General features: G+C 41.0%; 1 protein-coding gene across 1 annotated transcript in view; it reads right to left on the reverse strand.

Moving 5' to 3' along the window:
- Nucleotides 1-4,255: 4,255 nt before the first annotated feature.
- The window catches only part of Ctps2 (CTP synthase 2), a 108,652-nt gene continuing 86,352 nt past the window's right edge, over nt 4,256-26,555 (reverse strand). Inside the window, exons 14-16 of the mRNA XM_052170203.1 lie at nt 22,866-23,010; nt 5,639-5,750; nt 4,256-4,460 (exon numbers count right to left, since the gene is read on the reverse strand). Coding sequence (XP_052026163.1) covers nt 5,681-5,750; nt 22,866-23,010 — 215 coding nt within the window. The 3' untranslated portion in view covers nt 4,256-4,460; nt 5,639-5,680. The remainder of the gene's footprint in view (nt 4,461-5,638; nt 5,751-22,865; nt 23,011-26,555) is intronic.

A 26,555-nucleotide genomic window follows, 5' to 3' on the forward strand; every position in this document is an offset into this window, starting at 1 on the left:
ATGTGGTGATTCTGGCTACTCCATCCCTTGAGCTGAGGTCATGAAATTCTTTTCCCCTTCTTTATTTTACTATGTTGGGCCTATCTGCCTAGGCTATAGGTACCATCTTCTGCTATATCCAATATTAGCCCACCTATTATCTTTTAAAAGAAAAGGGTGTAATGATTTACATTTGATATTTGTTTTGTTGGGTTTTTTTTTCATTTTTCTTTTCTTTCTTTCTTTCTTTCTTTCTTTCTTTCTTTCTTTCTTTCTTTCTTTCTTTCTTTTCTTTTTCTTTTCTTTTTTTTTTTTTTTGAGACAGGGTTTCTCTGTATAGCCCTGGCTGTCCTGGAACTCACTCTGTAGACCAGGCTGGCCTCGAACTCAGAAATCCGCCTGCCTCTGCCTCCCAAGTGCTGGGACTAAAGGGGTGGGCCACCACTGCCTGACTACACTTGATCTTTGAAATGGTGGATTCCACTTGTACTTGGAAAACCCATGTGGGACAGGCTCTCTTTACCATAGGGCTGAGTTCACATTGAGCAGAAAGCAACCATGATAGTTCGCTACCCTCCTGACTGGTGACCTCATCAAGAGAGAAGAAATGAAGTAACTTGGCCACCATTTTTGTTTATATCCTAAAGGCAAATGGGATGTTCACCATCATCCTCAGTGATGATGCCACATGGCATAAGTCAAACTGGGAGCCCCCATAAAACTTCATGATCGCACTGAGTTTTCCTTCTGATGATCACTGCATTCCTTTATACTAAACTAAGGGAAAAAAATCAGACTCCAAGGTGTTATTTTGTGAGTTTAATGTTTTGTTTTCATTTTGATACAATCTTTGCATGATACATTCACTGGCTTCTAAAGAGGACATAAAGATTTTCCCAGCCACAGGTCTCAAACACTGGCATACTAACAAAAGGAGCTAAGGCTTGGAGATTTACAGGTCCCAATAGAGACTCAAAGGATAATCTGCCAAGTGCTAGGCAAGCTGCTGTCAGTGAGAAGCTGGGTCCCGATGCCTACTATTTCTGCCTGGAATCTCTAGGCCCATTTTCCTCTAACTGAGATAAAATGTTGTCATCAAATGGCTGTCTTATGTTCTGGATCTTTGCCATCTGTTAAGTTTATGGTGGCCCCTTAGATGGGCCCTCCTCTGAGGCACTTGATTAAGCTGCCCTTCCTATATCTCCCCTTTGTCAGCTCTAATCAGTTGAGAGAGTTCTGTGCACCCAACCTCCTAAAAGCAGTTCGGGTGACCTCTGAAAGGGGACTAATGAACCAGCCAACTCATCCCTCTTCTTGCCACTCCAGGCACGTTTTTCAGGACTCAGAACTAAAACTGTAGACTGAAGGTTTCTGTGCATCAGTTAACCCGTCTCGCCAGGTCTCAGAAAACCTTAAAGCAATTTCAGATCATCTTAACATCCTTCAGGACTAACTCTGTACTTTGGCTGCTTCAGTACTTCAAAAATCATAGTGGACTAGGAAACCTGACTACTGCTGAAGATGGTAGGTATCTGCACCCTCCTCCCGGAATAATGCTGCTTCTGCAGCGACAAACTGAAACTGCTTACAGGATAGGGCTCAGAGGCATGGGGACCAGAAAAGATTCAGTGACGAGTGTGCTGACTAGTGTGATATGAACTTGATACAAGCTAGAGTCACCTGAGAGGGGGGAACCTCAGTTGAAAACAATGCCTCCCTAAGATCAGCCAGTAAGTCATTTTCTTAGTGATTAATGGGGAGGGTCCAGTCCACTGTAGGTGGTGCCCACCTGGGCTAGTTGTGATCATAAAAAGAGAAAGCAGCATAAATATGTTCTGGTGTGTGTGTGTGTGTGTGTGTGTGTGTGTGTGTGTGTGGTGAGGTGTGAGGGAAGGGATGCCTCATCCAGGAGGGGCAAAAAGCCCCTTTTATTGTGGACTAGGCCTACCTGGTTGTTGCCAGGTAACTGTGAGTAGGGGGATACTTGGCTGTTACCAGGTAACTGTGGGGTGGAGCTTAGACAGAATCCAAACACTAGTGGTCCTGGCTTCTCTAAGAAAGCAGGCTGAGCAAGCCAGAGGATCAACTCAGTAAGCAACAATCCTTCATAGTCTCTGCATCAGCTCCTTCCTCTATGTTCCCAGTTCTTAATCTGGCTTCCCTCAATGGACTATGAATCAGTGTAAAAGCCAAAGAAACTATTTCCTCTCCAAGTTGCCTTTCATCATGGTTTTTCATCATAGCAGCAGTAATCCTAAGACCACGCCCCTACTATGGAGGACCTTTGGTTCCCTCCCACTCAGGCTCTTCCCTTGATCACTTCTTCCCTCCTAATTCTAAGTATCCTCATACTTATGTTTTACCCTAGCTTTTAAACTTTCTACAGAACTTCCTCCTGAACTAAATTACTGCCATTACTAGGTTAACATTAGGACAAATGGCTACCCTGGCTAAGATCACCTACTGGGTCCCCAGTCTGATGTCTGTCTCATCTTGCTATATTGCCCTCACCCTCCCTCTCACCCCAGCAAACTGTCTTCCAAAGGTCCTCTAGGAGTGTGTGAGGCAACCACAGAATCCACAGCAGCCAATGAAGCTAAAATGTTCCTCCTGCTACACACACAATCAATCCTACCTATGCCCCCTTAGATCCCGAGCACAGTGCCTATCCACACTCCCAGCCATCCCTGTTGTCCCCCTTCTTGCAGGAAACAGCCAATGACAGAATGTGTCAATTCCCTACTTCTAATCAGTCCTCAAGGGCTGGAATGAAGGGTTAGTGACCTTTAAAAAAAATTCAGATGGGCTAAGAAACTCTGGACTGTAAAGTTGACTTTACTGATAAACATCCTGGGTGGTGGGGGTCAGGAATCAGGACTCTCCTGATAAGAGGATCAGCATACCAATCTGCTATCTACCCCTTTGAGCCTGTAGGGGAACTGAGCTTTGAGCTTGCAGGTGGAATCTTCCATGCCCAAAGTCCTCTTTTCTGTCCTATGACATCCCCAACCCTTCCTTCTATGCCACGTGCACACGGTGTCCACTACCAAGGGGAAACAGGTATTGTCAGTCATTTTGGTTAAAGAACAAGTCTGCTCATGTGGAAGTTGGTCCGTACTTCCTTTTATTTCCAAGTTGCCCGGATCAATCAGGTTGTTAACAGTTGCCAGGGGGTGTGCAGAGAGTAACGCCTCCAGAGTGATTGCCGATGGGAACAGAAGTTAATCCTGGAGTCATTTCATAAAACTCAAAGTTGTACAGTATCAATAAATGCCACTGCATAATTCACTTTAAAATTGTTAGTTTTCCAATTAAAAAAAAAAAGCGTTAGCCAAGCATGTTCGTACACACCTTTAACTCCAGCACTTGAGAGGCAGAGGCTGGCATATCTTTGTGAGTTTGAAGCCAGCCTGGTCTACATAGCGAGTGCCAAGGCAGCCAGGGCTATATAGAGAAAACATGTGTCAAAAACAAACAAACAAACAAACAAAAATGCTGATCTTGAGCAGGACAGAAAAGCTCACACCTATAATCCTAACTCATGGGAGATCGAGGCCAGAGGATCACAGTGAATCAAGACTCTAGTGGACTACACAGTAAGTTCCACGACCCTTGTACTATGCTGTCAGATGCTCTCCATAAGAAAAAGACATGAAAGATATGAAAATGAAAGAGAGGCTTATTTGAGAAGAAGGATTTCAGTGAGAATGGGATGAAAGCGTAATAAAAAGAGGGGACAGCAACTGGGATATGAAAAATAATTAATAAATAAATAAATAAATAAATAAGGCACTCTGAAAGAAAGATTAAAATGACTAAAATGATTATATATGAGGTTGTCAAAGGAATGATAAAAAACTAATTTGAATTAAAAAAAGAAAATTATTGTTTTGTTTTGAATATTTTTATAATGTGTATGTGTCTGTGTGTGTGCATGCTGGGGTCAGAAGACTTATGGGTTGAAGAGATGGAACTCGGCCCTACTTATCCCGGTTCCTGAATTTTCAGATCCTCTTTAAATTTCACATTTGAGAAAATAGATGTATTGGAAATAAACTGGATGAGAAAGTGAAATAATCTTAACTGCCACATTAACCTATAGTTCATACCCAGGTAAGAGAACAACTCATTTTTAAACCCCAAACTGGTTATAGCACAAGTCCACCACCCCTTCCCCAAGCAATACTGTGAGGGCAAAGTTCCCCCCAGTTCCTGTTCACCGCCTCGAACTCACTATGTTCTGGACAAAACAGAAAAACACTTTCAGGCCCGGGACTGTTGTTGAATTCTGTTTAATTAAGTATAGAAAGGTGTGAATACTACAGGCTGCCTCTGCAGGGAAAAGAAAAGGATCCCTTTGGTTCTGTTTCATGGAGTAAACATTTTCAGATTCTCTTTGAATCTTCACAGCCCATATCTAGAGAACAGGGTGGTGGTTTCTTCAAATAATTCCTTCATCTTAAGTATAATTACTTCAGAGGCTTAAAAAAAAAAAGGTAAGCATTAGTTACATCAAACGGTGAATACTAATATACCTTTAAAATCGTCCCTGTTAATCTTTACAGCATTTTGGTTTGTTCCTGAAGGTCGTCATCTATAATGTCATCCCACTTATCCTGAAGATAAAGAGAACAATATACAGAGAGCTCACAATAGAGTGGCACAACTCTTTGTGGTTCTTTTGTTCTTGCTTCGCAATTCTGGGAATTGAACCTGGGCCCCAGGCAAGCCAGACAATGCATTCTATCACTGCACAACAGCCCCGTCAAACAGAGCGGTGAGCTCCTGACAAGTTGTTCAAAAGCAGCTGTTCCATCTAAACGCTTACATACCAACTCCCAAGTGACATGTGTCTCCAGGTATAAACTTAGTAACACAACCCATGATGTTGTCCTGTCGTAGAATATAGAATATAATAATAGGGGAAATAAGCTGCCCTTCAACACCAATCCTGTCTCTAGCCTCTTCATGCAAAGAAACAATAGTACCTTTTAATTTTAATTTTTAGACTTATTTTATGTGTATTTGTGTTTTGACTGCATGTATGTCTATACGACACGTGTGTACCTGGTGCTGTCAGAGGTTGGAAGAGGGACATTGGATCCCCTGGAACTAACTACAGTTACAGCTCATTGTAAAGTGCAATGTAGATGCTGTGAACTGAACCCAGGCCATCTACAAGATCCACATGTGCTCTTAAGCACTGACCCAGCTCTCCAGCACCTATACTATTTTACTTTATACAAAGCCAGGAGAGTCTGCTCTGCTATGAGTGACCTATGACACATTCAGCAAGACAGATTTTTGTTGAGCTTTATTTTTTAAAACTTTTTAAGGACTTATTTTATTTTATGTGATGACTGTTTGCTTATATGCATGTCTGTGTACCATGTATGTGCCTGGTACAGAAGCCAGAAGGCATCAATGACCTCCTAGACCTGGAGTTGTAGATAGTCATGAGCCACCATTTGGGTGCTGGGAATCAAAGCTGGGTTCTGTGGCCAGTGCTTTTGCCCCCTATTTTAATTTTTTTAGTAATATGTATGTGTATAAATGTGTGCGAGAGAGGCAAAGTAAGCACAGCTGGGCCACAGCATGTGTGTAAGTCAGAGAAAAAATTCTAGGACTCAGTTCTACCTTTCCAACAGTGACATCTTACCCTCTTAGGTGGCTTCTGATATTCCTGGGGCAAGAGAGAGCTTCAGTTGATTTCTAGTTCAGCAAGCTTTGCCTCTGAAAAGCTGTCATCGCTGACATCACTGCATACATCACTAGATTAACAGAGAAAAACCACTCAGCAAGATGGTCAAAAATGCCACAAGTAATTATTCAAGTTTTAACTACAATCCTGTTCCATAATTATGATCCATGTAGAGGAAATACTAAGGAATATTCTAAGGAATGATCACTTTGTAGTCTGATGACATGCAACGGTTCTACTTTGCTTAGAGAAAGTGGTCACTTACCTTCATCACAAGTCGTTAGAAAACTTAGGAATGTGTTTCATAGGTTAAAACATATAAGATGAAGAGTGTCAATCAGCCGCTCACTTCCACAAAGCTTTGACTGCTCTGCGGCCTGTCTGTGACTTGCTTTTTACTAGAGGAGTTCTATTAACAACCTTATTTCATACCCTGAAGCCGAGTGGTGGCTCACACCTACCTGTATTCCTAGCACTTAGGAAGCTGAGGCAGGAGGATTGCCAAAGAGTTCTAGGCCAGCCTGGACTATTGTAAAACCCTGTGGGGGGCGGGGAGAGGGGAAAGAGGGGAGAGAGGAGAGGGTGAGAGTCATAACACCCTCAGGAAAATAGATGCAACTGGAGACGATCATATGAAGTGAATTAACCCAGTCTCAGAAAGACAAATGTATGGGGTTTTTTTGTTTTGTTTTATTGTTTTTGTTTTTTTGTTTGTTTTCTGAGACAGGGTTTCTCTGTGTATCTCTGGCTATCCCGGAACTCACTCTTGTAGACCAGGCTGACCTAGAACTCAGAAATCCACCTGCCTCTGCCTCCCAAGTGCTGGGATTACAGGCGTGCGCCACCACTGCCCAGCCAGACAAATGTATGTTTTATCTTATTTGTGACTCATATTATTTTATAGGAAATATAAAATCATGCATGTATATATGATAGAAAGGAAGTAAAACTGTCTAAGGGACAAAGATAACTAATGGGAGGGAGGGCAAAAGAAAGGAGGAATCTAAAGGGGAAATACTCTTGGGATTCAATATATACGTATAGGAAAACCTTAAATTTTAGATTTTTGTTTATTTTTAATCACTTTGTAAAGAAAGAGGGCCACCGAGATGGCTCAGTGGGTTAAAGCACTTGCTCTGGAGACGAGACCTGTGTTTGATTCCCAGACAACTGACTCCCAACGTTGTCCTTTGGGCTCCATTCTCAGCACGGTGGCAGACATGTATTTGAATACACACACACACACACACACACACACACACACACACACACACACACACAAATTTTTGAAAAAAAGAAAGAAATGAGACAAGTGGAAATGAGGCCACTATGGACACACCTCAAAGGAGCTACTGGATCTTCAGCCCTTCCCCCTTTGCCCTCAGCCATCACAATGGAAACAATTTTCTTTAACCATGTGCTCCACACCATGATGATCTGCCTCACCATGGGAGCAAAAGCAAGGAGCCAGCAGACCACAGCCAGAACCTTTATGAACGTTCGTTCGTTTTTAGGAAAAAAACATAGTTAATGAATCCCTTTATTTCTTGTCAATCTAGACTTGGGGCTACAGCTCACTCTGAGGCTGAGCACCATTTTGTCCTGTTCCTGTTGAAGTCAATTTGTTCCCACTGTCATGAGCTAATCATTAGTTCTGTGCTAGATTTTCATTTTTTTCCGTCCCTCTAATGACAACCATTTTCCTTGGTAATGAGGGGGTTCAGGACACACTACTCTAAAATATGACACCTTGGCATAGTGAATATTTTAAAGTGAAGGAATCTAAGACAGCGTGGCAGGGCAAGACAGTGCAAAGGTTCCTCCATCTTGTATTTATTCTTGATGAGGCCATTTTAGGTTTGACTAGAATTTGATCTCCTTGACAGAAACTCCCATGGAAAATTACCCAACTCTATTCTAGGAACCCAAGGTCAGGATTTATCTTGGCTTCTGTTAAACAGCTACCTGCCTGTGTAAACCTCCCCCATCATACGTAACTGCTTATCTTAGTTTTGGTTAAACTGCTTACTTGTGCAGCTGCCCAGCAAGATAACAGGATGCGAATTTTGTCTTCCAAAGCCCCTTACTCTAAAATCTCTGGGTTACACTTGGGTCCTGAATACCTGAGAGCAGTCCCAGAAGGTGGAATAAAGACTTTCAATTGGCTGGCTATAAACTGTGTCTGAGTGGTCTCCCCCATATTGTTATGGTGGACTCCCCATAACAATAGCATGCATTAATGTCTCTTGGGCTTTCATCTGATCTTCTGCCCTAAAACGGGTAATCTGACCTTCTTCTGAAGCAGATCTTGAGACCCCCAAATGGAAGATGTCTCCCTAAACAGGGAAGGTATCTCTGAAGACACAAAAGCAGAGAACAGGCCAGCTTGGCTGAGTTCTCCCAGTTGATTATCCTGACATCACATCTGTTTGTCCATTTATATTTCTCCATGCCTCTCCTGCTATTCATCAGATACAACAGAAAACACTAAAGAGGTCAGTGAGACAACTCAATGGGGAAAGTACTTGCAGTGCAAGCCTGAGGACCTGAAGTGAAGGTAGAGAAACAACTCCATAAGTTGATGTACAGAAGGAGGGAGGGAGGCAGGGAGGGAGGGAGGCAGGGATGGAGGGAGGGAGGGAGTCAGGCAAGGAAGGAGAGGAAGGAAGGAAGGAAGGAAGGAAGGAAGGAAGGAAGGAAGGAAGGAAGGAAGGAAGGAAGGAAGGAAGGAAGGAAGGGAGAGAGGGAGAGAGGGAGGGAGGGAGGGAGGGAGAGAGGGAGGGAGGGAGGGAGGGAGGGAGGGAGGGAGGGAGGGAGGGAGGGAAAGAGGGAGGGAGGGAAAGTGTGAAGGCCAGAGTTACATTTTAGGTTTTAATTACTGTGCCTAGGAGATCCATGAAACAAAAGGGCCTGCCTCTACAGATTACTGTAAGCCCAAGAGCAGATATCTCTTGAAAACACCCTTAAACAAGTTTGTTTAGCTCATTTGCACTGGATATGCTTATGTTCTTGATCACATGTGGGCGGGAAGTACATGACAGGAAATACATCAGGATGTATGCTTGTCCCTGATTTGACCTGATGGGAAATGTAATGAATTGTGGATTTTATCTTTTCAGGCCCCTGCAAAATGTGACTTATTGCCATTTCCTGGGGACCTGAGAGTGGTCCTAGCCAGAACCCATCCTCCCATCCAGTATTTAATTAAAGCTAGCTTCAAACTTAGCTTTAAATTGTGGTAGTGATCTTATTCTTGACCTGTGTGAGTAACAAAAGTAAGAACAAATTAAAGTTTCTCTGTTTGGGTCTTTATTTCCTGAAAAGGCTCCTGTGCCATTAAAAATATATATATATTTGGGGAAGGGTGTTTGCATTGGTGCTGGGGATGGAATGCAGGGCCTTGCCTATGGTAGGCAAATATTTTATTGTTGAACTACATCCTTGTTTTATTTAGTTTATTTGAAGCAAGGTCTCTTATATCTCTTGTAGCCCAGACTCAACTCTCCCTCCTAGGTACTGGGATTTCAGGCATGAATTTCTCTTCCCAACCCTCTTGTTTATTTTCTTTTCAAAAGGAAAGAAGTTCTATCTCACTAAATTGCCCAGATTGGATTTGAACTTTCACTTTTCCTGTCTCACCCTCTCCAAGCAACTGGGATGCTCTGCCGCCAGACTTGGCTACATCATGCATTTCTATTATTAATCTCTTTTGTAATGGAAGCCTCAACCAGAAGAAGCTTTACCTGAATAAAGGCATAGATTGCTTCTCCACCCGCCATCAGCAACAAGAAAGAACCAGACAATGGTAACCACAACTGTGTACTCCTGCTCCCTAGTCAAAGGCAATGTTGGGGTTGTTGAGCTGCTGAGTTTCTTTTCAGTGTTTAAGAACCACAGCTCCTCCCAGTATGCAGGTACTGTGCTTTAACATTAGACTTAACAACACAGAAGTCTCACTGTGAAAAAACTGATCATTTTCTGTAAACATATTCCACAGAGCTTGAAGTTGACGCTATCTCAAGACCCAGGAAACACTCATCAGTTCACATACACACATGGTAAAGTGTTCTCTAAACCGACCTTGAAACACTAACCACTTTGGATCACAGCATTACTATGATTTATAGTCAGAATCATCAACATTTTCCATTTTCACATTCCTCATGTCTGGGGGGTGTGAAAAACAATCTGCATAATATATCAATTTAAGGTAAGAAATATATGGACTATTTAGGTTACCTTCAGTCACACATAGTTTTTTCAAAAGGACAGATCCATATATCATCTCTGTAAGTTAGCTCTACAAGTGAAGTTTTGCTCTGAGCCATGGGCTCTGTCTGGGTTTCTCCTTGACTTATTCAATTTCAAATAAACCAGCATGCCAAAAAACTTTACTATAAGTCAACTAAGCTATAGCAATTACATTAACAGCAACCCTTCCATGCCTGACCCATCCCTTACTTTGGCCAAACACTTGCTGATCTGGTAGCAATGAAATTCTGGATTCATTAACTGGTGAAATTTCATTTTTGTTCTTTTACAAGAGGAAAACTACCAGAGAAGGTCTACAGACACAGGCTAGAAAACAACAATCCTACCCTATGCATACTGAGTGATTATCAAGAAACAGATCCACAGAACCATCAAAGATTCTGTTTGGTTTATTCACGCTCTTTCTTGACTTTCTGACAAAATAGCAGAGGTATGGAGGCAGTGAAGAACCAGCCTGCCTCCACATAAGCTTAAAAGCCATCTGATAGTGAAGACAAACTAGGATCACTCCTGTTTATGATTAAACCTCTGTTTCTGAAGGATTAGGCTATGCCTCACCTGTGACCTTAACTACAATGGATTCTGTACTGTCTGTTCCAGGAATGACAATCATGTCTCTCAGTTTCATAAAGCTGTTGATAACCATCTTGCAGCCCTGCCTTTGTTTCAAAGGATTAGATGATCCTCTCTCACTAGCTAGGTATGGCTACTTGTTGTTATGATTACCTTGTTCTGCCCTCCTCCAACCATGTCTTTGTTTCTGGAGGCGCTAACTTGTTATTCTTAAGTTCTACACCTGTAACCCTGCCTATTCTGCCTGCCAAATCCCCCATTTGGAAACCTCCTAACCCTGAGCTACAAAATAAAAGTCTTGCCTTCCTCACATCCAGTGCTGACCTTGCTCATATTCAACCTCACCTTAGGGAGACACAGCTCATGCACAGAAATTAAAAAAATAAAAAAAAAAAGGCTCGGCTTTAATTAATTTGACCATGATGATTTGGGTCTGTGGTGTTTCTCTTCCCACCCTTGGGATTAACATTAGTCGGCCAGGGAAAGCAGAGAATAAAAGATTAAGAATTGGTCAGAAATAGAATATAAAAAAAGCTTATCCTTATTATTACTAAAGTTAAACATCTCCGAGTTATACTTTTTAGTTAGGGAAAAGCACTTGCACTGCTCTATATTGACTGAAAACTTGTTCTACTTGTTATTTTGTTTTTTAAACTGACCCAGGGGCTGGGGATGTAGCTGTTAATAGAGTGCCTTCTATCCTTAGCACTGCTTAAACTGGGCATGGCAGGCCGTGCCTGTAATCTCCGCACTCACGTGGCTGAGAAAGAAAGAAAGGAAGATATGCTATGCATTTGAGGCCAGCCTGGACTCCAAAGTGAGTTCCACTGACATTGCAGGCTCCACAGTGAAAGCCTACCTCAGAAGTAATTGACTAATTCAGAGATTGGCCAGAGATATATAAACCTGGTCTGAAAAACCCATATAAAAATAAACGTTTACTGTTGATGAAGGCTCCATGTTCCTATGCCATCCTCTCAAAATTAGGGAAATATAGAGAACAAGGAAAAAACATTAGGCATATGAGTTTCAGAATTATTTCATAGAAATAATGTTTAAACTTAATTAATTAATTAAAACTGTAAAATTTAGTTAATAAAGAATTATTTCCTGGACCAAGGATAATTCCCTAGCACTGGCCTTGGGTGGGTCAACTCTAACCTGCCAGCTCTCTTTCCCCAGCTGCCAATGCATTAAAATGGAACAACCCAAGTCAAGCAAATTGAGGCCCAGCTTGAGTTTATTCATCTCTAAGGTTAACAGTTTTCCCCCTAAGTTTTCTGAAAGTAGGTAGGACAATAAACTGTGACACTCAGGAACAAAATCAGAATAGGCATTACTGCTAAACTTGCTGATTTAGGGCATTCATCTGGAAGGCAGAAAAACAAGTGCTAGAAATAAAATGTGGGTCATCAGACAAACACAAAACAACACTGGCTCCTGCAACAAACTAGAAAATGTGAGCAACACTCTGGGCCCTGTATGATTTAGGGGATTATTCTTCTTTCACACAAAACAAATGTAAAGAGTCAGTCACAAACTAGATATGCCCACAGGTATATTTCACTTAAAGATATATTGGCTCAAATGTACCAGTAACCTATCTTTTTGAATAATACACAGACACACATATTAGGGTCTTTTTTGTTGTTGTGTATAGGAAATGATTTCATGGTGTAGTTCACAAAGTCTCAAACTCACCATCCTTCTGTTTCAGCTTCTTAGTATGGTAGTAAAAGCCAGCACTATGCCCAGCTAAATTCCAGGGTGTTGCATATTAAATTCTATTAAGTGTCACAAAACAGACATGTGTATCTCTTGTTACGTTTAAGGAAGGCAAAGTTTTAAAACTGTCCAATATAAGTACATGCCGCAGTGGCGATCTAAATTTAAAACAATTCGAATCGAGTGGAATTAGAATCCCTCCCTCCCTTCCTTGTACCCCTAGCTTCACTTCAAGTGCTTTACAGCCATGTGTGGCTAACGACCGCCATTTTTGAGTAGGACAGATTACTGAACATTTCCATCATTTGAGAAAGTTTTAATGGACAGTACTGATTTAAAACTAATAGAATCAGCCAGCCAGATGGCTCAGCAGGTAGAGATGCATGCTGCCAAGCTTTGAGGACCTGAGTTCGATCCAAAGAACCCCTTGGTGAAAGAAAGAAGGCAGACTCCTGAAAGTTGTCCTCTCAAGACATCCATGCACACATGCAAAATAAAAATGTATTAAGTAAACTTTAAAAAAACTAATAAATGATTTCCAAAAAACTATAATCACTATAGTAGTCATGATTGTCATTATTTCCTCAAAAAGTGGTTTGAAGGGCCTTGCTGTGTATGGTTAATTGAAATCACAGCAAATATCTCTCATGTGCATGTCTCCCAAAACTCCCTGTTTTAAAAAGTAGTTTATGGAACCATTTCTTTTAATGGTTGTTAGGTTTGAGGACAGAGAAAAGAAGAAGTTTGAGAGAAGGGGTAGTTGAGTCAAACTTTCTTTTATTCAAGACATTTTGCTAGGGATCTGAAGAAGCTTTAGTTCTATCTACAGAGCAGAGCAAGAAATCTTTTAAAGGCTTCCAAGGGAGTGGAAGGTCTTACATTAAGAAGAAGCAGGCTTTGTTCTATAATACTTGTCCAAGGCAAGAGACTAGGATATATGTGAAGTAGGCTGTGAGAGGACAGGGAGGGGGTCTTGGGTAACGTGAAAGCAGGAGGGCTGTCTTCAAACTCCAAGTGGCAAAAGGCAGGTGCCCTGCTCACAGCCCTCTCTGCTTTAGGCCTGGGTTCTAACAGTGGTAAAATAAAACCCATCAATTTCAATATAGGTGGGAATTGCTATCCTAGGACACTACTTTGACTTTCAGGGCTTGACCAAAATGGTCTCCCTGTTTACTTGTTTTCAAGACAGTTTTTTTGTAGTTCATGCTGGTCTCAAACCAACCATATACTCAAGAATGGCCTTGAGTTTCTGATCCCCCCCTGCCTCCACCTCCTAAGTGCTAGATTGCAGATGTGATCCACCAAATCTGGTTTATGTGATGATGGGGATGGATGCCAGGAATTCATACATGCTCGACAAGCACTCCACCAACTGACAAAACACTTCTGTCATTTGAGAAAGTCTTAGTGTATGGTACTGATTTAAAACAATCGCAAAGCTGTCAGTCAACAACTCCTGGCTCCTAATAAAATGCCAGTGTATCCCAAGACACTAGGGAAAGGGTGTGGTGGTGCTCCAGATAGTCTACCTTTCATGCTACCCTGAAGCAACCATTATATCATGTCTTCTCTATTAATAGAAAGAGGTGAAGAGGATTTAAAGACGACCTTAATGCCATAGTTCGAACTTCCAGCATGTTTTCACGCCTATACTACTTTGTATCAAACTCCATTTCATGTGAAAAAGTATGTTTTCCAAACACACAGCCATGCACAGTTTCCCCAAGGCACTGTTACTACTATACCTCCTCCTTTCTTGAAAGGCCCCTGGAAGCCATAAAACACAAGAACAAGGGAATGAAAACCTAGTATGCTCTAAATGAGTTTTGCATCTCATAGCAAACAGGAGACTATAACCCAGGCAGGGCTTTAAAAGCACAGCAGCCTGTATGTGAACTCCATCCCTGGCTGACAACCATATTATCAAGGCCACTGTGAAGCATAATATATAAAGTGCACCTTTTAACCAATGCATAATCTCCCAAAGAAGGAGTACTCAGATGTGACTTGTTAACAATAATTTACCTGGGAGAAAAAAAAAATCCCTCAAGGTTGAAGTCAAAACAATCATGGGGTGGGGGTGTTGAAAAGATGTTGAAAAGAACTATACAAAACAACAAAAGAGGTTGGGCTTTCTTTCCCAATTCCCTTTTGCTTGAAATATAACAAAGGAGAGTACCCAAAAAAGGGCAATCAGTCTTTTGATAAAGGGTACCAAGTCTCATGTCTAGGCTTGGTAATGGCAACTTGGACACAACTCCCCAATGAATGGCCGATCCAAAAGCATCTACTCCACCATCAAAATCACCCCCACAATATAAAGTTCAGAGAGTACTGGAAACTGAACAGCACACTTGATGCAGGGGAGTGCATCTGACTCTTTGGTTCAGAGCAGGCAAAGTGGGTTAGGCATGCCTTAAACTCTTAAGGCTTAGAGGGAACAAGGCAAGGTGCTAAGAGTACAGTGGCACCTTAGCCCCAAGCCCACATCCACAAACCCCAGGAGCTGACATCCTAAAAGGATATAGATCTGAATTCCCTCTCACTAAGTAAGCCCAGAACACTTACCAATAGCCAGAGGGCAAAGGCATTGTACTTCTCTGGAGAGTCTTTGAGACTTTGAGGTGTTCTGTATGGATTTATATACATTTTATCCCATAAGCCAAGGTAAGCCATTGAGGGGTTTGAGCTGCAAATTCATGTGGGAAGACTATTCTAATGGCAGAAGATGGATTAGGAGGATTAGGAGGAGAAAAACTAGAGAGTCTGAGCAGGAAGCTTCATAGTAGGTGAAGGTGACTGGAACTAAGATTAAAATCAGTAACACTAATATCATCATCGTTGTCGTCATCATCATCATCATCATCAACATTTAAGTTCCTATTGACACCAAGCATTGTGCTAAATGATTTATGTACAATGAAAGCTTAACCTTCATTATTACCATGTAAACTAAGAAATTAAATTTAATCTTGTGTGGGTGGACTGTATGTGGTGTGTAATGTTAGGCCTCGTTAATCCACAGCTTACAGGTCTTACTGTGTATCCCTGGCTGGCCTTGAACTCATAGAGAACTACCTGCCTGGCTCGACAGAAACTTTTTATAAAGAAATTAATTCAGAGAAAGATGAGGTCACAGTCATTCAGTAACGAAGACCTGGATTTGAATTCAGCAAGTCCTACCCCAATTTTTCTGCTTAGAGTCTGAAAGCTCAGACAACATTTCCTTGTAGCATGATATAATGCTTGAAGCCAGGCAGTGGTGGCGCACGCCTGTAATCCCAGCACTTGGGAGGCAGAGGCAGGTGGATTTCTGAGTTTGAGGCTAGCCTGGTCTACAGAGTGAGTTCCAGGACAGCCAGGGCTATACAGAGAAACCCTGTCTCAAAAAAACCAAATCCAAAAAACCAAAAAAAGATATAAAGATATAATGTTGCCTGGCATGGGCAGAGCCTTGGATCCTCAGCGTCACTTGCCAAGTGTGGTAGTATAAGCAATCTTGGCACTGAGAAATTAGAGAAAGGAACTCTCAAGGTAATTTTCAGCTACATATTGAGTTAGAAGCTAGTCTGGTATACATTAGATCTTTCTACAAAGCTAAAAGATAGTATGACTACAGCAATTATATTAGGTTGTTGAGGTTACAGGTGCATTTTCCAATTTTTTTCGTAACATATCTAGAAGTCAACAGAAAAGTAACTCTTCTCAGGTTAAAAGTCAGCATGTGATTTAGAAAGATAGAGACAATATGAATGAAATATTAGAGAATGAATGAGTTCCTTCTTTTGCTGACTGCCTCCAGAACTCAAAGATTAAGTCATGGTAAGTTGGGGATGCAGCCCAGGGGTGGGGATATACACAGCCCTGGCTGGATCCAATCCTTAGCATCACTCAAAAAAATTAAGTAGCAAGGGCAAATGCGAAGAAGATAATGGAGTTACTACACTAGGAGTCCAGTTCAGAGGGAATAAGGAAACGGAAGAGCCAGAATTCAGTAACACACTCCCTTAAAGAACCCTTTAATTATGAAGTAGTTCTGACTTTTGAGTTTGGTCTGCAACAGTCAAGCAAATATGGTACATCAACAAGTACCTTTTCTATTATTTTTAACACCACTCTGCCTCTTGTTTTGTTATGGAACGATGATTTCTCCGTACAAAACTTAGTAAATGTTGTTTGGAGACATGCTCTAAGGTCCTAAACTTAAAATAAAATGTTATTCAACTGTCTTAAGAGCCCAATTTTATCCTCTTTCTGGCTTAAATAACGTCTATTTTTAAAAAGAGCAGTTATTTTTGCAATGTTTTACTTGTAGGGCAAAGGGGGCATACCTCTTTTCCTTAACCATGGGTTTTTTTTTTCTTCTGCACAAAGGTAGCTAATGATACAAAAACAAGTCAGCAAACTTTCTCCAAAGACCACATATCTCAATTGTGAATATTTTTATATTATAACCTTTTAAAAAATCATTTTAGTTTGTCCCATACAAAAAAAAAAAAAGACTGGGCAAACTTGGCTTGTGAATGGTGGTCTTCTAAGCCTTGATGTAAAGTATCTACTGTATCTTATCAAAGAAATTGTTCTCTTGAGGCTTTTGATAGCTGATGCCCAAAGTCAAGTAAAGGAGGACTTCATTTACAACTGGCTGTCACCATGACAGAAGCAGACTTGGAGAGTTTTTGTTTACCCTTGACTCTCCCAGCTTTTCTATTTGCTCGTAAGTGTGTTAACCCCCAACTATATATACTTTTAAGTATCTGTGTTAGCAAATTTTCCAGTGTTTTTCTCTAAAAGAGTAATTCCTTCAGTTTCTCTAAATCAGAAATTATTAGGTTTTAATAGTCATATTGTAGGCGTGTCCAACCTTGGGCGAAGAGAACTGCAAATTCAGTCTAATACAAAATCATAAATGTACTTTTAAAACATGATTTTTGCCAGATTTTCTCTAGCACGCCAGATTTTTAAAAAGTCCTGTCACAATGTCAAAAGGTTGGGCATAAATAAATGAAGAATAAAATCAAGAGGATTTAAGGGAAATCATGATAATAAAAAAATGAATCTAGCCAGCAATGATGTCCTTATACCCCAAACTGACACATCGTTCTTGAAGTCACAGAGTACATGAAAAATGCATAGCTCTCTATTTTAAAAGATACATGTTTCTCCCATGGATTAATTTTTTTTTCTTCAACACTGGGCTCAACCCCAAAGCCTTGTAAATGCCAAACAAGCATGCAACAGAACTACATACAGCCTGAGCCCAAGTCGACATATTAAAAAAATATTCTTAGGTCTATCTATCTCACTCCAAATAACATCTTCCACTTCCCTAGTTTGATGTCCTATAAAATCTGCATTTTGGTGAGGCTCTTCATTGGATATTTCAGCCATAAAATACTGTTGCCACGAGCCACATGCTGTGCTTTATCCCCAGAATTCTAAAGCTGAGACAAGGACGCTGCAACAAGTTCCAGGCCAGCCTGGACTATAGACTGAAACCCCGCCTCAAAACCAAAGCATTTTCTGAGGCAGATATTGCCTCAGAAGTAATTTGCACATCTTCTTATCTCAGAAGGAATGGTCATGTTTCCTTCAGGATGTTAGTTAACTTTGTGGATATGGCTAATTATACAAAGTGAGGAGAGACCTTTTGAAACAGCCAGCCAGAAGAGCACAGCATTTCAGTACTAAAACAGAAAAGAAAGGTTAACCCTTACTCCAGATCTTTGCAAAAGATACTAATTATAGTTGATTGCTAACACCACCAAAGCATGGCACATTTTATAGTTACAAGTGGCTGTGATTTTCCTTTTGAACATGTAAACAAGAAAGTCTTAGGGAAATTTGGTAACTACATTAGTGTCCATTCTCTCAAATATACAGATATACAATCAATTCAGGGTTGGAAGGGGCCGAGTGAGCCAACCAAGGTTTTCGCTAGCGTTCCCTTCTCTGTCCCTTCTTGCATTCCTGCTTGCTAGCTTGTCCTTCTCCCTTCCTGTCCTGCTTGAATCTTGTCCTATTCCTTCTTCCTTTGGGACTCACCCTAAATTCTGTCCAATTTCTCAGCACTGAGAACATCTTCCACATTGGTGTTTCAGAACAGACATTTGTCAGAAGCAAAGTTTGTTGCTGAAGCACCTGAATCGTTTTTCTCCTTTGCTTCATCCTCTTCATGGGTCACATCAGCACACTGGGCCAGCAGCGTGGCTTCCCTTGGCCTGTCTCCTGAAACCACCTGGGCTTCACCAAATCAATCAATCAAAGTGACAATGGCCTACACTTCATCTTTTTTTCTCTTTAATGGTGACATTTCTGACTATCATTCTACAATTTCCTTACAGAAATCAAGGAGGCAATCTTCTTCCAGGAAAGTAGAGAGGATAAACAAAAAGAATCAACCTGGAAGCTGTCATCTTTCAAAAGGCTTCTAGAGTCAGTGTGTAGATGTTGACTTTCAGAATGAATTCTTTGCTACTAACTTGAGTCAGGTTGCTTTTGGTAGGGGCAGTCCACATTGTTTGCATAATGTGATTTATGATGAACACAGCTTTCCTTCTGGTAGTCTAGAATTTTGATAGATGTTAGGCAGAGAGTATCAGAGAATATCTGAGTGATCAGCTCTTAGTAGAAACATCTTAACTCCAAGTTTAAAATGAAATTCTATGGGCTGAAATAATATACACACATACACACATACACACACACACACACATGTGGTGGAATGAGGGTGCATTCAATGATACCACAGAAGAGATTAAGGGAGCCCAGGAAACCTACAAATGGACTTGTACAAACTCTTCTTCCATCTTGTCCTTGGCTGATCCCTGTGTATATGCACACAGTGTCATGGCCATAAATGAATACTAGCTGTGAATACAACTACATTCTGATTTTGACTCCAGAATTACTGAGCATGTGGGTATTCTTATGTGGGACCCTCAAAACAAGGCTCTTAGTTTGAGTTTGTTTTGTATTTCAAAAAAATTAGCTCAGGTTGGCCTCAAACCCACAGTGACTCACCTACCTCAACCTCGAAAGGTATAGGTGTGAACCACCACATCCCGTAGTGGTAGCTTTCTTTCTTCCTTTTTCTTTCTTTCCTCCTTCTTTCTTTCCTCCTTCTCCTCTTGCCCCTCCTCCTCCCCCTTTTGAGACAGAGTCTCACTATGTAGCCCTGGTTGGCCTGAACTCAATAACAGACAAGGGAAGCCTTAAACTCAGAGCTATGCCTTCCTCTACCTCCTGAATGCTTGGATTAAAAATATGTACCACGCATGTACTATCAAATTACATTTTTGGAGGAGGGTGCATGTGTGGAGGCCAGAGGACAACTTGTGGGAGTCATCTCTCTCCTTCCACCAGATGGGTCCTGGGGACCACACTCATATTGTCAGGTTAGACAGCACTAAGCTACCTTTTCTCACTAAGCTATCTCTCTGGCCTGATTTTGCATGTACTTTTCAACAATTCGTTAAAAAACAAAAAAATACTACCCTGGAATGATTACACCATTTAACCAACTACTATAAGTCTAAAACTAGGAGAAAACAGTCCTTTAGAACTGCTGCCATTCTGCAGAGATAACCAAGCAGCTGACAATTTAGTTCACCAGCTCTAAATCCCCAAATAATATTCTTACTACATTCCCAAGTGCTGAATGATAAATATTCTCCACTAGACAGAATGCAGAGGTTATAGCTCCGGTGTTCTTATTAAAGCCAAGGGTTTTGTACCTTGAAGACACAGGCTGCCCAAGTGTCATAGGATTGAGTATCATCAGAGACAATTTCAGGGGAAGGAAGTCATTCTTCCACCTTTCATGTTCAAGCTGATAACAAGTAGTTATCATGTTTGAAAGAAGCATGGCTAATAACTAAGTCAACTAATATCAGAGAGGCCAACAAAGCAGTCACCTGCCTTTCAAATCCCAGTAATGTTCCAGTGGTGCCAGGGAGCAGCTGAGGCCAACAGTCATTGATTATTAGTCACCATTCCTGTGTTTCAAGGGATTCATTTGTTGTTTGTGAAGGGTTGAATTAGTTACGTAGTTAAAGACAAGGTTTCATGTAGCCCAGGCTAGCCTTGATAACCTTGAACTTCTGACCCTCTTGGTTTCACTTCCAAAGTGCTGAGATTATAGGCATGCATCATCATGCCTGGTTTATATGGTGCTAGGGACCAATCCTCAGGCTTCACACATGCTGAGCAAACATTGCATAACTGTTTGGGGGATTATTTTGCTTTATTGAGGCAGGGTCTTGATACGTCGTAGCCCTGGCTGGCTAAGAATCAACAGTGAAGACTAGAGCAGCACTGAACATTCAGCAATCATCCTCTAGTCTCTGCAGTACTGGGATTTATAAGTATGTGCAACCACACCTGCCAGTAGTCGCCATTCTTGAGATCCCTGCAACCTATCAGGTTTAGACCATCTTCCTCTGCTGCCTGCACCTACTACTTTAGTAGAGAGCAACCTGTGTGCTAAATAGGCAGCCAGACAAGGATGAACAGAATGCTGCCTGTCCATAATCGAAGGCACCAACTTGTGATTCCTGAAGATCCGCAGAGGCCTCCAGGGTGGCTGTAATTGCAATGAGCACCATTACGAAGGCTTTTCTTCTCTCTAACACTGTATCTGGCTCAGGAGTTTCAGGAAAGTACTCATCTATGAATGAGCCTCACACAGAAACGCCCATCCTCCACGAGGAAGCAATAGTCCTCACATAAGAGGCGGGTAGAAGGACAGCTAGACCACACAAACCACACAGCGTTCACTTATTAGCTGATGCCTGCACAGAGCCAAATACTTATCAGTGTATAAGTTCTCTCGGCCAACTTGCTCCATTGTTACCTCTTTTTCTACATGAGAGCCTGAAATAATAGAGAACATAAGCTAGCCATAAAATGTCACAGCATTCATGTAGTTTGGAATTCCACACTGGAATTTTCAATCTGCAACATATTCCAGCCTGAGAACCCAGGAATGTTTCATATATAAAATCTCTCGTGCAGAACAAGAGCACACGTGCCAATCTATTTGGAGACCATAGCTGAAGCAAGGAAGCTTCTGGAGTCCCCTTAGCCTGCTCCTTATGGTAATAGCCCTCAGACCAAGTTGGAAAGCTACTGCCCTGCTTAAAGACAGCAAGGAATGATTATCAGCTTGGTAAGAGAGCAGGTATGTAAGCCATGTAAAACTGCTCACATATGAACCAACAGAAAAGAGAAGTACTAGAGCTGCGAGCTTTTCTGAACAATAATGCCACTATAAGAAGGCTTGTGGGGACTGAAGAGATGGTTCAGCAGTTAAGAGTACTGGCTGCTCTTCCGGAGGACCAGAGTGCAATTCTCAGCAACCACATGGCAGCTCACAACTGTCCATAATTCTAGTTCTAGAGGATCTGACACCCTCAAACCAATACACATAAAATAAAATTAAAATTATTTCTTTAAAAAAGAAGGCTTATGTAACACAAGCTCACAGAGACCCCTTGCACCAATGCTACCTGATCTCAACAGAAATCCTGCAAGGGTTGCTTACAAGGGTGAGAGACTAAGCAAAATACAGCATCACTGTGACAGTCAATCATCCTTCTTAAGTGTGGAATATTCTAGGTAGTTCCTTCCACTTCAAAACTTTCTACATATAATGTATACAATATTCTTAGATGAGAATACAGATATAAATCATATCCAAATTATTATTTAAATGTAATGAAATCTTAGTGAAAATTATGACATTACCTTGATCTTAACAATTACTATACTGCTCACCTGTGAAATTAGGAGAACAGAGCAATATCTTCCCTCCTCGCCTATATCTTTTTGTTTTATGAAGACAGGGTATCTTAGGCTGGAGCTTCATAGTTTAATAGATAAGAGAACTTGCGTGGCATACATGAATCTAGGTTCCGTGTCTAGGACAGCTAACTACGGTGACACATATCTGTAACCCTAACATTTAGGAGTTAGAGGCAGGAGGATCCAGAGTTGAAGGTCATCCTTGGCTACATAGCAAATCTAAGAATAGCCTGGGCTATGTGAGACCTTGTCTCTAAAAACAAAAACAAAGACATGATCTCTTGCTATGTACACCAGGTAGGCCTGGAACCCATGATCCTCCTGCCTCAGCTTCTCAAATACTGGAAATACAGGGATATACCACTACAACCAGCAAAATATATCCTTAAAATTTTTAAATGATAATGTTAGTAAGGTAGATATAATCTTGATTTCCATTAATGCTATGATAATGAAAAGAATAGCAAAAGTTTAGGTATAAGGGATCATCAATTGAACTAAACTGAAATTCATTAAATAAAAACGAATTTACTTAACTTTCAGGGAAGACAAAGAAATCAGATCCCATACTTTACACACTTAACTAACAACGGAGTCCAAATACACTGTTGAATATTAAACTATGAAAGTGCTAGAAGAAAACACTGGGGTTATGATTTATAAAATCTTTCCACAGGAAAAACTTTAGGTATGATACTAAAGGTAGACTGCAGAAAAATGAAAAGCTTGACTATATACTTTTTTTTCAAAACATGTCAGTAAGCACACATAGCACACATAGGCCTCCTGCTAGGAGCACTATGCTGGTTACCTGTATGACAGCTTGCTCATCTGCTGCAGGTGGGCATTCAGATTCCCGGTTGCTGCAAGTAAAAGCCCCAGGTATGGAGGGGAAGGCCTCATCGGCCTAGAGGAAAACTCAGGATGGAATTGGACACCAACGAAATATGGATGACCTGAAATGAAAGCAAATATGATGTGATTGACTCAAACAGGCATGAGACCCACTACAAAGGTTGCTATATCATTGAACAGCAACCCATTCTAACTACTGACATAATTAACTTACCAACAGAGTTACTTTTATGATCCATTTTTATAATAATAAAGTTCCAAATTGTAAAACATATTTCATTTAATTAGAGACCTAGAATTTCTTTGGGGCGAGGCGTGATGGTGAAGATGTTAGACTAAGGAAAGTGAAGCAAGAGCTTTTTGAGTGTAAAGATAAAGTCTCCTTCTTGAACATCATCCTGCTTTTCTCTTTTCTTTTGAGACAGGGTGACATGTTGCACAGGCTACCTGTGAACTTTTCTGTAGTTGAGAATAACCTTGAACTTTTGATATTCCTACTTCTAACTCCTAAGTGCTATGATTATAGATGGGTGTCTCTACATTGGGCTTATGCAGTGCTAGGAATGAACCCAGGGCCTCCTGCATTCTAGTCCAGCATTCTACCAACATAGCTACATCCCCGGCCCAAGCCTGATTCTAAAAGGCCTTTCACTGTTGTCTCAATTTCCATGGTGTACCTACACTTCAAGCTACCTGCGACCCAAGTCAACTTCTTGCTGTGTATCCCAGACTGGCCTCAAACTTGTGTCAATCCTTTTGCCTCAGCCTCCCATGCTGGGATTACAACTGCATACCAGGTACAGCCCTCTTTCACTTAGATGGCTTTAGCACACTTCTTACAAAGTCTTCTCCATTCCCAAGGGCAAGGTTCCCTAGGATAATCACTTACCTAGCCGGCTGTGTGTGGAAAAAGCAAAGACATAAGCCTTTCTAGTAATGCTAGTAGTCATGGCACCATAAAAAAAGAACTGGTTCTGGCATATCAGCATATGCCAACATTTCCCCTGAAGTGTATATAGTCTGAGTAACAAAAGCATGGTCTTTCAACATGGCAATCAGTCACAGCTTAAGGCAGCTGGCATTCAAATTCATTTTATCTATTATAACACTTATTTAAGTTTATATACGTGCCTGTACATATGTCTGCACATAATGCGTATACAGGAACCCATGGAGGTCAGAAAGGTGTTGAATCCACTGGACTGGAGTGACAGACAGTTGTCAGCCACCATGTGGGTTCTAGGAGCCTCTAACCTGGGTCCTTTCTAAGAAGAGTAAATATTCTTAACCACTGAGCCATCTCTCTAGCACCTCTAGTTAGTTTTTAACTCCCATGCTTCATGTGTTGAGCAGTCCTTTACAAATGAGTATGTATTGTCATGGGGGAAACAGAAGCAATTTTCAGTTTCAAGTACCTAAGAAGCTCCTATATCAGAAATTCATGATACAAACAGAAAAATGCCTTTTCCCAGATACCCAGAGTCCTCTGTTTTAGAATACCCAGAGTTAAACAGGGCACCACTTCCAAATCTGGGTAGGAATTTTCTGAGATTTCTTCCCCAAATCAGAACTCAAAAAAAAAAAAAAAACCTACATTTATTTCCAGTTTAGGAACACATACTTTAAACTTGTGTCTACTGCCATAATTATTATAGTAGAACATGGTCACTGTGCTACACTCCCAAATTTCAAGTAAGTATCAAACTGAAGCTAATAATATGAAATGCTTTATAGATAAAAATAAAAGTAAGTTTAACTCATTCAACACAATGTTTTATCAAATGATATAGAAATCTAGTATGGGGCCAGTAAGATAGCTCAGCATGCCTGATGACCTGAGTTCAATCCCTGGTAGCCACATGATGAGAGGGAAAGTGTTGACTCCTAAAAAACTGTCCTCTGACTTCCACACATGTGTAATGACACTCAAACCCACATGACACTTATACAAACTAAATCTTAAAAAAGTAAAAATTTAAATATTGCTTAGAATTGAATCACAAACTCTTGTCACTAATGGAGAACCAAACTAACGAACCACAGTAAGTTATTTGTATTCATTAAAACTGAGGGCTAGGGAAATGGCTCAGTGGATAAAAGCATTTTCTAAGCAAGCATGAGCTGAATTCAAATCCCTAGCATCCATGTTAAAAACAAAGTTGGGCACCACTGCTGGTGCCTCTAGTCCCACCATAGGAGTGAGTATTAGGAAAACTTCCTGGCCAGCCAGCCTAGCTGAAAATAGGGAGTTTCTAGTTCACTGAGTGAGCCCCATCTCATAGCAATAAGGTAGCGCATGAGAGATATGATGATATTTTTGAGAATCCTGGTGCTTTGATTTCTTGAAAAAACACAGAAATATCATAAGAATGTGTTATTGTTTTAATACCAGGTGTGGGGATATGGGGCTGCTTTGGACTGACTATGATTTGCCTTGTGCTCTAGCAGAAGAGTGGTTTTGCCAGCTGCAGATAATTTCTGAGCTTGTGCGACATTTGGAATTCTGGGAACTTGTTAGAGGGTACATAAATTCAAGGGCCCTGAGAGGTGGGGTGGGTAGTTGTTTTGGTCATTTAAGATTGGTTATAGTTTGTTAGTTGTCATGGTCAAAGAAGAAACAATCAAAAAGAAATGAGATGCAGGAATCTCTTTCTTCTCCTCTATCCTTTTTCTCTCCCATCTCCTCTCTCTCCCCTCTATCCTTGTTTGTCTCCTATGTAGTGTCAAGATGTAAAACCAGGGGAGATAAAGAGTGGGTAAAAGAAGAACCCACATAGTAGGAAAGATCAGATACAGATAGAAGAAGACAGTGATATCTTTGGTCACTCTGGCCTTTGGAAACACACATATACATATTCTCTCTCTCTCTCTCTCTCTCTCTCTCTCTCTCTCTCTCTCTCACACACACACACACACACACACACACACACACACACATATTAACTGAGCATTCAATAGCTGGTAGGTAGCCACTATACTGAATAGGCAAAACAGTTTCTTCATTGAAGCAAATTCTACTGGACCAATCTGATCTCAGAAAATCTAGCAGAGGAATACTCTATATTTAAGGAAAAGCCTCCTTGAATTACAGAGATTCTTAGATATGAAAGCCTGGTGCCTTCAGCCACACTTAAAAGTTCAAGGACTTCCTGGGTTACAAGTGACCCTGTCTCAAAGCAAAACAACAACAGAAAAGTCAATGTTCTCATTAGTTCTTATTGTTAATATGATATAACCTAACCTAGAGTCACCTAGGAAAGGGGAACCTCAAATGAAGAACTGCCTCAACCAGACTGGCCTATGGCCATGTCTATAAGAGATTCTCTTTATTGATGAGGGAGAATAGCCCACTATGAGCGGCACCAACCCTACATAAGTGGGTTAGGGTGTATGAGAAACTGAGCATGACCTGGAGAGTAAGCCAGTAAGCAGTATTCCTCTATGGTTTCTGCCCTGACTTCCCACATTGATGAACTATGACCGGAAAATATAAGTCAAAATAAACTCTTTCTTCACCCAATTGCTTTTGGTCACAGTATTTATAACAACAGAAAGCAAACTAGAACCTTCAAACATGGTGGCATAAGCCTGTCAAAGCCCAGCATTCAAGAGGCAGAGACAGGAGGCTCACCACATGTTTGAAGGT

The sequence above is a fragment of the Apodemus sylvaticus genome, chromosome X, assembly GCF_947179515.1.
Source record: "Apodemus sylvaticus chromosome X, mApoSyl1.1, whole genome shotgun sequence".
In the NCBI taxonomy this organism is placed as follows: domain Eukaryota; kingdom Metazoa; phylum Chordata; class Mammalia; order Rodentia; family Muridae; genus Apodemus; species Apodemus sylvaticus.